Source organism: Carassius gibelio, chromosome A19 (assembly GCF_023724105.1).
Source record: "Carassius gibelio isolate Cgi1373 ecotype wild population from Czech Republic chromosome A19, carGib1.2-hapl.c, whole genome shotgun sequence".
In the NCBI taxonomy this organism is placed as follows: Eukaryota; Metazoa; Chordata; class Actinopteri; order Cypriniformes; family Cyprinidae; genus Carassius; species Carassius gibelio.
Window position 1 is genome coordinate 22,656,097 of NC_068389.1, and position 12,728 is coordinate 22,668,824.

Sequence of the window (12,728 nt, forward strand, 5' to 3'; positions counted from 1 at the left end):
GTATATTTTTAATGTGTCTCACACACTTATCCATTCTAAGTTAGTTTATATTAGATTTACCATTATAATTTTGTTAATGATTGGTTAACAATTTTCGGTCAGGAAAATTTACCAAAACAAACATACTTTGGCGCATGCGCATTAAGTTGCTTTTGCACTTATCTATTGTTCTACGTGTGGCAGCACTAATCCATGCTGTTGTTTCACAGTAGAAAATGAAACTAAGAGAGAAAACAACATCAAAATAGACAAAAATAACAGACGTCTGCATTGACAAGCACTTGTGTGAGGGGTTTATGAGAGAGCTTTAATTTAAAGGGTACAAGAACATTTTATCCCTCAAAAATTCTTTAGAAAAATAGAACAGAAGCTGTACAAACATGAAGCTTTATAGAGTGCATGTGTCAACCACCATGGTATTTGGAACAAGGTTTTGAGTTTAATTCCCAAGAAATGGATGAATTTATTAAATGTAAACCTTGAATGCAGTTGAAAATGAGAATGAAAAACAAAAAGTTTCTATCCTATGTTACTTTTTGTTTTGACAGGGAACTTACTAAGCTGAGGTCTGTAAGAGCAGATCTATCAATGGCTTCACAGACCATAACCTTCATCACTTGGAATGTTAATGGACTTAGAAGACAAAGAGATCAGAAATTTCAAGAACTACAAAATGCTGACATTGTTTTTTTACAAGAGACACACATTGGAGTAGGAGATATTATAAAACTCTATAACGATGAGTGGTATATTTTCTACACAAAGTACACCTCCTCCAGCAAGGGAACAGCCATACTAGTGAGGAAAAGCATAGATTTTGAACACATAAGCGATGAAAAGGATAACTGTGGAGCCTATGTTGTGCTGAAATGTAAACTGAAAGGTCAGCCATACACTTTGGTTAGTGTTTATAACCATCACACAGACACAAAAACCCTTGATAAACTTTCAAGGTACCTGCAGTCAATGACCACAGGACTGCTGGTGATCGGTGGAGATTTCAACACAGTTCTGAATAGGTTCATTGACAAAAAATGGAACAAGATTACAAATAGTACACATAGTAAATTGCTTTTATTTGTGGAGAATTTCATGAAATCTCTTCAGCTGGTTGATATCTGGAGAAGAAAGAACCCCATAAAGCAGGATTATACGTACTACATAAGAAACTCCCCTGTGTCCAGACTGGATTACTTCTTAATTCCAGAAGAATGTATGTGGCGTGTAAAAAGTTGTGACATAAGAGATTTAGAAATGAATGAAAACAAAGACCATCAGCCTGTGTTTCTAGAGGCAAACATTGCTGCAATACCTTTTCATAAAGATTGCCAGATACAATCAGTCAGCGATTGGCTGAATCTAAAACAGAATTTTTTGACAGATGAGACAAGTTCATCATTGGGCAAAGAAAGCCCACATGCAGTCAGTGAGGTTGATATTGTTTCAGCTGTTAATTCTCTTCAAGTGTCCGACACACCAAGACCAGACGGCATCCCAGTTTCCTTCTACAAAGACAACATGAAGGATTTAATTCAATATATAAAGATGCTCTATAACAGAATCCACAGTGGTGCATTTAACTGCTCTGAGAAACACTTTAAAGAAACTGTGAAAAGTCAACATGATGATAGTCAACACTTCTTTAACGTGGACTACCTTATCATTGCAACTATTCTGGCAAAACGTCTTGAAGACGTCATGGAATCTCTTCCAAAAGGGCAAATACCAAAAGATTCAGCTACTCTCATGATCACTCCCAAAACACATTATGCTTTAATAAGTTTAAGTCATATTAAGGATGAGCTGGAACAGAAAAAAAATTCAAACCCGACTCTGAGCCAGGATCTTCTCATAATAGAAAACCTCCTCAATGATGCAGAAGAAGATTTTTCAGTGGAGAAATACAAAGTGCTGCATCAGAGTTGCCCTTTGACCCCAGGACTCATTACACTTGCTCTGAAAAGCTACGCCTCACAGTTATTTGACCATTTAGAAAACTTTGGGATTTTTACTTTCAAACAAAGTGTGATAGTTTGCTTTCAACCCGAGGACCTAGATAATGTCAAAGCTACTGTGAAGAACAGTGTTAGTGATGTATATGAAATGGAGATATTATCCAGAGGAAATGGTGAACTGCTTCAATTAAACTGCTCAGGAAACGATTTTAAGGATGAAGACTGTGATGACTGGTACATAGAGACATTTCTGAAGAACAACGAAAAATCAGCAGAAATTTGCACTCAATTAGATGAAAGGGATGCTGGGACTGAATGTGATGAAAATGAATCAATGGATGTTGATGTAAGGTGAGGAGAATGAAAAAGGATATGACATTTGGACAGAGAAAGGAGTCTGAGCACACTGATTAAAATCTTTGCTAAATTCAGGCCTTTTGCTTTAAACAAATGCAGGTTAGGAAATACAGTCATTCCATAGTGACTTGCAGTCCTTGTGTTTTGTTCAGGAGAAAAAAATGATGAACTGGAGCAGAAACTTTTTCCCCAATGTTCTCAGTTGTAGAAGTAGCATTATGAGACAAACTGTGTCATAACTGATTCTGCTTAAACACAATATTCTGCTACAGAAATAAAGGTGACTTGACTTGTTACTCATCCTAATGTACATAAGGAAATACCATATCTACTGATTTCCAACAGTAGCTCTGTACATATGTATGGGGACCATAATTAGTGAAACTGTAGCCTACATTGTTTAATTTGTGCTTTAATTTATATATATACACCGGTATATATATATATTTTTTTTTTTACTTTTTACTGTTTTATAGATCAGCCATTTGTGGAGCCCCCAAAGAAGAGATGGAAGCATATCATGGGATGAAGAAGAATACACCTCCACTGCTTCCTGTCCCATCACAATCTAGAACAAGTAAGAAAAAACATGATCAACTTGAATATGTTCTTCCCCCTCCAGGACTTTCCATTGACCCTACAATGGTTAGCCAAGGTATAAAAATGAAAGTGAAAATAAAAATCATTGTACTCTCTATGATTAAGAACAAATACTGAATGGTAATGAATTCTCTGATAGGTACTAAAAGAAAACGAGATCATGAATCATCTGACATGAATATAGAGCCACCACTGACAACAGGCAAGTAAAATCTAATTCATGTCCACCTCTAAATTCTTATGCTTTGGAACACTTTGCCAGTGGCTATGCAATAATTAGCATCTCTTAAAGGAGCACTCCACTTTTTTGAAAATAGGCTAATTTTCCTACTCCCCTAGAGTTAAACAGTTGAGTTTTACTGTTCTTGAATCCATTCAGCTGTTCTCTGGGTCTGGCGGTAGCACTTTTAGCTTAGCTTAGCATAGATCATTGGATCTGATTGGACCATTAGCATCTCGCTCAAACTTGACCAAAGAGTTTTTATATTTTTCCTTTTTGATTGTTCTGTAGTTACGTTGTGTACTAAAAACAATGGAAAATGAAAAGTTGTGATTTTCTAGGCTGATATGGGTGTGCTGCTCTGCCTTTGAGAAAATCGAGAGCTCAGACAGGCCGATCTGGAATCTTCCTCTTATTTCATCATAAGGGGAAAGGTTACCTCACCTTTCTCTGCTTTGCTCGCCCAAACATTTACATTTTATTCAGTTGCAAATTCGCAATGTCAACACAGGCTTTACCAAAAGACTTTTACCATATGAATTCGACAGCATCGCCTCAAACAGTGAGTAAGAGTAAGTAACAGTGATTATTAATGCCTGACCTGTGATCAGTGATTTCTGATGTGTAGCTAATTATTCAAGTTCACACAGAATTTCTTTCTAAATCATTTAATACTGTTTATGCATCAGTGAACAAGCCAGTGACTAAACGATCAACTTCACGTGGTTTCTCTTATTAGCATAGCAGGAAACAAATCTGTTATTTAAATTTTGATTAAACTACTGAAAGTGATTAAAGAAGCTCCCTTTATATTGTTCGGAGCTGTCAATCACACTTCCGAGTATATCTGCACACTTGCCCAAACTGCTGTATAATGAATTACGCTGTTATGCTGTACAACGAAGCTCTTACTGTATTCATGTCATTATTGTGTTTGCTGTTAGTTGTGGTGAAAGCATTTTGTGAGAGAAAATGCATTGCAATGACGAGATCACTGCATTCACGCGACAAACAGACTCTGTCTACTCAATGCTCATCACTGCAGCCTTTCATGTGATGAGAAAAGATAAAAAAATAATGCTATAATCAACACTTCCATGATTCGTTAATCTCGACAGATGTAAAAGTAAAAAAAAAAAAAATAGTAAAAGTATTTGAGAGGGGTTCCCAAGCATTTCCAATGCAAAGATGTCAGCCAATCACAACAGTTGAGTCTCACAGCAGACACACCCCTTCAAACATTCAAGCCAGAGGCCTAAAATCAGGATATAAAAATGCCTTTTATTTTTAAATTTTAAATGTAAAAATCATACTAACATTATAAGAACACCTCAGGAAACATTAAAAAAGCATTTAAAAAAAGAAAATAATCCACATCATGGGTTCTTCAACTTTACATTATATGTTGGTCTTAGTACACGATGTAACTACAGAAGAGTCAAGTTTTAAATAGTAAAAATATAAAAACTCTTTGGTCATTTTTGAGCTAGATGCTAATGTTCCAATCAGATTCAGTTATCTATGCTAAGCTAAGCTAAAAGTGCTACCGCCAACCCCGGAGATGAGCTGAATGGATTCAAGAACAGTAAAACTCAACTGTTTAGCTCTAAGGTTGTTTGAAAATGTACCTATTTAAAAAAAAGAAAAAAGAGGTGCCTTTAATGAATTTAAGAAGCAGTTAAAATGTTTTTTTTTTTCATTAGCCTTTGATCGGGGATGAGTGATGAGGTATTGTTGCTGTAGTTACCCTTTTGGGACTGTCTTGTATCTTGTGTATTGATGATTTTTCATGGATATTTATTATCTGCTATTCAATTCTTTTAATTGAACCTACTGTACAGACCTTTGGGCAACTTGGATTTGGAATGTCGCATCCACCCATTTTTTAAATCATTTTTCATATATCATATTCCAGTATCTCAAGCATAGAACATGCCTGTGTAATTCTCTTCTTTGTTGTACACAGATATGATCATGGAGAATGCTAGACAAATTCTGAAAAGAGTCGCTAAAAACTCCGATCAAATCAATATAGGCAGCAGGAAGAAGGCAACCATAGGGATTTTTGGAAAATCAGGAGAAGGAAAGAGTTCCCTTTTAAGTGCAATCTTGGGGAAAAAGGATCTCTTACCATCTGGTTGTTTTGGTGCCTGTACAGCTGTTGTTACTCAGGTGGAAGCCAATCTGAATGACTCCAACTACAAAGCAGTGATCGAACTCTTTTCTCAAGAGGTTTCCTCATTTATCCTCCCATGCCTTTAATTAGAGTTCTTTATAAATATGTAAATTAATGAGACTGTAGAGCAGTGATCCTCAAATCTGGCTCATGAGAACCACTTTCCTGCAGAGTTTAGCTCCAACCCTAATCAAACAAACCTACCTATGATTTTCTGATGATCCTGAAGAAATTGATTAGTCTGTTTGATTAGCGTTAGAGCAACACTCTCCAGGAAAGGGGATCTCGTGAGCCAGATTTGAGGATCACTGCTGTTGGGAATGGAACAGAGCATAATTTTTCTCTATACTGTGTGTTGTGTACCTATGCAGGAATGGGAGAATGAGCTCAAAGATCTTTACAGAAATATAAAAGATGTGAGTGAGGACAGGAATGAGGACTTTGTTGAAATTGCTAAAGAAAAGATCACTGCGCTGTATGGAGTTGATCCAGAACTGAAAACATTAGAAGAGCTCAAGAATGCTAAAAAATTTGCTGAGATTAAAACTTTTTTGTCTATCAGTAAGAAAATAATCTCAAACAGTAATGTAAGTTTTAAGAGACTGTTTAATATTCAACATTGTTAATTTGCTTTTCATCAAAGTAAAACAAAGCTATGTATTATCTCAACAGCTTTCTGAATTTACCAACGATGTTGCCAGTTACATACAACACAGTGAGGCAAGTTCTGGTGACTGGTACTGGCCACTTGTGAAAAGTGTGACGATCATGATACCAGACTGTCGTGAACTCCTGGAACACATTGTGCTTCTTGATCTTCCTGGGACCGGAGACTGCAACAGGATTAGAGATGACCTGTGGAAATCTGTAAATATATTTCTACACTCTCTACAAAGAAACATTTTACCATATATATTGTAGAAGCACACAATAAATCTATTGTGCCACTATGAAAAATAACTATGTCTACTAACCAGGGCCGGTGATATCTATAGGCGGAGCAGACAATAGCTTGTTTGCAATCGCATGATTCTGATGATGCGTGAAATTCAGTTGGAGGGCAGGAAGTGAAACGCAAAATGGAGGAAAGTCCATACTGTATTGGTTTAGACACTATTGCAAGAGAAAGCTATAAACAGAAAATCACAACATATGTTGGACATAATCCTAATGTTTTACGAAGAGGACCTAACTTAAAATACTTGCCTAACATCGAGGCGGTGGATATATGCTAAGCAACTGCTTACCTGAACTAACCCTGATTGCAAACAAGATATTTTTAAAGTGAATCCTGCATTTATATGAAGGATGCGAGATGTAGAAAATTACAGTTTTAGTATCAGTAGCAGTCCAAGAAATTTAGATCTTTTTTTTGCAATTCCAAGATTATATCTCACAATTCTGATAAGAAAAATAAACTAGTCATTGTCTCGTTTTCCCTCGACTCTGAATCATGAGTTTATAATCCGAATTCTGGCTTGTTTCTCTCAGAATTGACAAACTCGCAACTGTTTAGTTAAATTGAGTTATAAAGTCAGAACTACAAGATACAAACTTGCATTTGCGAGAGAAAAAAGTCAGAAGTGAGAGGGAAAATAGGTTAATTTTATAGGTTTCAATTGTAGTCTATTTTATTCTGAAACTCTTGGGCTAATGTCCCTATGAACTGCATATGTGAATATTATGAAGACCTATTGTTTAAATGAAATATATGATATAAAAAGTAGGGTAATCATGGCAGGTTTCATCCATAGTCTGTCCATTTAAAGGACTGTGTTTAGCTTCAAATTGAGTTTTTGACAACAGTATTCCATAAAAAATTATTTGCATTCCCGATCCTGAAATCCAAAAGCACAATCCATTTTTTCTCTTATTCCTTGGATTTTACCCATTTCCCTCCCCTTGTTACCAGTGTTGGTAGTAGACGTCGCAAGTACATCACTTATGTTCATTTACTGAAGTGGTATTTAGGAACTGTGAATAAATTACTGAACAAATTACTGCATAAAAATAATAATAATAATATAATGTATATAATAACATCCTCAAAAAACGAAAAGAGATTACCTTAGATAAAGATAAAGCTACATACAGTAGGCTACCTGTCAAAAGTTCGGACACATAGCTATTTTTTTTATTTTTGAAAGAAGTCTCTTATGCTCAGTAAGCCTAAATACAGAAAAAAAAAAAACAGTAATACTCTGTAAGGATGCGTTAATATAACAAAAACTCATAGTAAAGACTTACATATATATTTTTTTAATTAGTTTATTGGACAATTGGATTTTTTAACAACTTTTTATTTATCAAAAAATCCTGAAAAAATGATCACAGGTTATAAAATAAATATTAAGCAGGAAAACTGTTTCCAACATTGATAATAAATCAGCATATTAGAATTATTAGTTTTTCAATGGTCATGTGACACTGAAGACTGGGGTAATGACTGATGAAAAAGAAATAGAAAAACATTATTTTAAATCATAATAATATTTCACAGTATTTCTTTCTTCCTTTTTTTGATCAAATATTTGCAGGCTTGGTGAGCATAAGATACTTCTTTCAAAAACATAAAAAAAAAAATAGTGTATAGTAATAATGTGTCCAGTCTTTTGACTGGTACTGTTCACTGTAAAAAATATACAAAATTTAGAAGGAAATGTATAAATAAAAAGGTTAGCAATGCTTTTTATTGGGGGTTAGGGTCTCCAACAAGGATTTTGCCTAGGGCTTCCAAATGTCTAGAACTGACCCTGCTCTTAACTCCCTATTTTAAATCCTGTAGAAACTGAGAGAGTGCTCTTCTGTGTGGATTGTAAGTGATATCAATCGAGCAATCACTGACAGAGACCCCTGGGGGATATTAAAGCACTGCATTGAAGAACTGGGACCAGGAGGAAAATGCAAAAAGATCAACTTCATCTGTACGAAGACTGATGATATCAATACAGAAGCCTATATTAGGTATATTGTGAATATTATAGGAAATGAAGGGCTGGGCAGTGGTCTAATTCTGAGTCTAAAGCATGCTAAAGCAACTTTTTATTATTATTTTTTTCAGATGTGCGCGGCTTTCAAGAGACCCAATCTCAGAAGACAAGGTTTGGAATGTATAAGGACAATACTATCAATGTTTCTGTAGTATGGCCCCTTTGTTTTCATAGACCAGTATCTAATTTAGCTTTCAGTTTCCCCTGTAAGTCAGTACTGTTGGTGTTACTTATGTCAGTGAGAAATCATATCATTGTAACTGCAATTTAATGAATATAATAATTTACTAAGGTGAAAAAGAGAACCTGTACAGTACATAATCAACCCATGAATCTCATTTTACAATAGACCTATATTCATGCAAACAAACATACGCGTGTGCGTGTGTGTGTGTGTTCATTTTGTTCTTTTTGTTCTTTTTTATTCTTTAGGATCAGAAAAAGGCATGCATACTTCATAGAAATGATAATGCCAAGACAAGAGTCAAAGAAAAGTTTGAAAATTCTGAAATCAAGGTATTAATTATTGCCTTTTTTTTTTTTTTTTTGCTATCATTACCTTTTTAAAAACTCTATTGATGTTTTTTCTTTCTTTTCTTTTTAGAAAATATTCATAACTGACAATCAGTTTCAAGTTTTCACTGTAAGTTCCAATGCATTCTTTGACCACAATTTAAATCTGGAATCAAGTGAAACAGGTAAACTATCATCTCTCTACTACTTGAATTTACCACTTTATTTATTCATGCAACAAAAATAAAAACACTGACATAAGTCCAAATCACATCCTTGTGTTTATTTATAGAAATCCCAAAGTTGCAGGATGATCTGAGGAATCTTAACAAGAGCTTTAACAGAGAACTGACTAGAGATTATGTCAATGAAGTAAAGGGAACTTTGCTCTTAATTCAAAGTGGCCAGCTGGATCCAGACAAGAAAATGGTATGAGTTAGAATTACAAATTACTAGAATTAGAATCTTCAGAATGCTGCCATTGTGTATTATTCTGTAATTCACTGCTGTTGTATGGATGTGTTTTAGATTGAAATAAAAGTCAACATCCGCAAAAAATTTGAGGAGAACCTAAGGAAGTCACTAATTGAACTGGACAAATATTTTGACAACGTTTATAATGTTATGGAGCAGCATCTCTCAAAGGGAGTGGAAGAATCTGTGCAATTATGTGTTGCTTCCACAGAGGCAATGATAGCACCTGTGAGTGTGATTCAAATTATCTTGCATAATCACTGTTTTGTTGTCCTTCTAACAGTGTGTGTGTGTGTGTGTTTTCATTACTTATTACTTATTCATTACAGAATACAGATGGAAGGGGTTTCCATAAAATCCTTGGAGCTTTGTGCAAAAACTATGGATGCTATTGGTCAAAAAATCGGGATGTAGTTCTAGACCTGAACAAAACTTTGGCCAAGTATTTGCACAAACACATTGATGAGGATTTCTATAAAATTTTTCCGTAAGTTCTGTTTTATTATTCCTTTTCTAGCCTCTCTTTGTGGAGTTTAGAATAAAATGCAATAAAATAAATAAACTCCTGCATTATTTTGATCAAGTAAAGTTATGTTTAAGTACTTTTAAATAACATTGTTGATAATTATGTTGTTGCCATTTTGTTTACAAATTATTATCATTAAATTGGTGCATACACTCTGTAAAGGAAAGATTAATGATTTGCCCACCTTCCAAGTACTTTCAGAATTTTTGTTAATTTGTCATATGCAATATAAAAACCTAAAACCTAAAGAATTTCCTTCCAGTAATTCTCAGATTATTACTCTAAATGGATTATTGAAATTTTATTTATTTTTTTGGCTGCAGTGTGACTGGGAAAACAGGGAAGTCAGTGCAGGAACAGATTGATAAATTCAGTATCATCCAGAGTGACTCTGCTTACCCCAGCTGTGACATAGTAGATAACATTCAAAACTTCATCAAAATAGAGGTGGGTTCAGCTGTCCTCTTGGGAACACTAATGGGTCACACTCTGCCCCTGATCCTCAATGTCTGTCATCTGTTGAAATCTGTTGGTGCTTTTCCACTGCCTGGTGCAGCTCGCTTTTGGGGGCATTTCACTATAGAACTTAGCACCCGGTACTTTTTTTTAGCACCACCTCACTTGAGGTTCCATGTGAGACATATACCCATACTAAAATGTGACATGTAAACACTGCAGATCTCTGATTGGTAAGAGAGAAGACCAGCATGATTTGATTTATGACACGAGACATTAAACCCACTAGATTTAAATAGTCAGAATCAGCCACTACAGTATCATTTGTTCACACAACCTTTTTAAATGACCATTGCATTCAACTTGAAAAAATGAATGGCTGTATCATGGCATAAATATAATGATCAGTCTATAATCCCACCCACTGTGAAGCGGTACTAAACTTCAGTAGAAAAGCAAACCCAGCCAAAGTGAAGCAAACCGAGCTGAGCAGAGTCAAACCACACAGTGGGAAATGTGAATGCTCGTTCCTTTTAATTAAGCAGGCTTATATACACCAAACAAACTTTTAATGTAGGACTGAAATAACCAGGGGACTTGATGTTTTTAGATTTATCTGACTTTTTGGAGTTTTTTCCCTTTTGAAAGGAAACCAGACTGAAGGAAGGACTCAACAGAGACATTGTTGACAAGAAGAAGGACATCTACTCATCAATCAAAATAACCATTTCGAATCAAATGGCTTCTTGCTATCAGCGTAAACTAGCATTAAGAGTTACAATTAATAACCAGTTATTTAAAGAAAATTAATATTTTGCATGAAACAAAAGCCACTCAGCATGTCACAAAATACATTTCATTCACAAAACACACATCCAGGAATTGATAGATTTCCTTGTTCTGAAGTGTCTCGATGAGAAAGAAAATGAATGAACACTGAGTGTTGTTTATTTTAGAAGCTGCAGCTGTGACAGGAACAGGATCCATGAAGATAAGGCAAGAACTGTTAATATCCACAGTCAATAAAATAAAACAAGACATGTACAACAAAGCAAAAGTGGAAGTGCTAAAAAAGTTTAATAAGTTGAAGGTACAGATCTCACATTAATTAAGACGCTAATATATCGAACTGTACAATGACTAAAGTCAAATGGAATCTTCTTGTTTCTTTCTAAAGCTGGACATAAAGAGTGCTCTTGAAAGCGAACTACAGGAAGCAATAGAACGTTCACAATCACAAGCCAGCAAAAAGAAACGGATGGGTAAAAATGTCACCACAGAAAAGTTCAAATAAACAACCTTTCGCAATGTCAAGTAATTTCAGTTGTTTCCTCATGTAATATTGTGTTACATATCTGTTCTAGATGTCTCCAGAGAGATTGAACAGCTGGAGAAACTTCTAGACCAACTGTCTGACTGATGCTCAACAAACAACAAGAAGCCCAAGAAAAACGGCACAAATCAGAAATCACGAAAGAAGCGTAACAACTGTGGAACAAGTGTAACACATTTTCAGTCAATTTTTTACAGCAAACATTTTATATTAAGTGTGTTTATTTTTATGTGGTGGAAGAGTCATTTTCATAAAATTTCTGAACTTTGGGATTTATATTAGCTAGGGTTGCATGATAGACAAACTCTATACTGATTTGTTGTTTTTTATTATAACCGTTATATAGCGAAACATGGAAAGTACATTAAAACGTAGCTGTCTAATTTTCAAGAACCTTTATACAGTTCTGTCAGGACCAAATGATTTAAAGTTTGGAGTGGGGTTAGGGTTCTGTTCTGGGTAAAAACTCCCTGCCCATCCATGCAACTGTCATGACTGAGACGGGAGAGCAGCCATAACCTCCTTTAGGGTTAACAGAACAGAACATGATGTAGCATTTATAATTAATGTTATTAATGATATTTTAGTGTGACAACATTATTCAAGATGAATGTAGTCTGATTCAGGAAACCAAGTCTTGACTGTGACAAGAAGTGGGGTTGGGGATAGAGGGGGAAATTTGCTTCTGAGCGATGAGCATAAGAGACCTCTTTCAAAAACATTAAAAAAATAGTAGTGTGTCCAAACTATTACCTGGTAATAAATGTTTAATCAGATGTTGTAAAAATAAAAAGGTTAGGAATCATATTTGTTTCAAGTGCTTTTTATTGGGAGTGGGGGCTTCCAAATATCTAAAACCGGTCCTGGACTTAGAAGATGTCTTTTCCAATCTGACTTACAAATGAACAACATTACAAGCAATCCCACAATTACTGACCATTCCATCCATCACAATGCATGAGTCTGTTTTTACATCTAAAACAAAATCACTCTCGATGGAGCTGTGAACTAGTACTTGGATGTATATTCAGCTTATTTTGCAACACAGAAGTCAGCAGTTTCCTGTGAATGTGCAAAAATTATAGTTTAGGTATTATGAAAATTATGTACTGTACAACTAAAATTAAC

At 35.1% G+C, this 12,728-nt stretch overlaps 1 protein-coding gene across 1 annotated transcript; it reads left to right on the plus strand.

The window, feature by feature from the left end:
* The first annotated feature begins 1,403 nt into the window (after nucleotides 1-1,403).
* LOC127935386 (nuclear GTPase SLIP-GC-like) lies at nucleotides 1,404-12,710 on the plus strand. Its single transcript, XM_052533197.1, has 18 exons — nucleotides 1,404-2,306; nucleotides 2,789-2,889; nucleotides 3,052-3,114; nucleotides 5,099-5,364; nucleotides 5,680-5,895; nucleotides 5,981-6,175; nucleotides 8,094-8,272; nucleotides 8,370-8,409; nucleotides 8,731-8,814; nucleotides 8,903-8,996; nucleotides 9,104-9,240; nucleotides 9,340-9,513; nucleotides 9,615-9,772; nucleotides 10,135-10,258; nucleotides 10,916-11,024; nucleotides 11,224-11,357; nucleotides 11,445-11,529; nucleotides 11,632-12,710. The coding sequence occupies exons 1-18, from the start codon at nucleotides 1,519-1,521 to the stop codon at nucleotides 11,685-11,687; spliced, it is 3,003 nt and encodes a 1,000-aa protein (XP_052389157.1). The 5' UTR covers nucleotides 1,404-1,518; the 3' UTR covers nucleotides 11,688-12,710.
* Nucleotides 12,711-12,728: the final 18 nt, after the last annotated feature.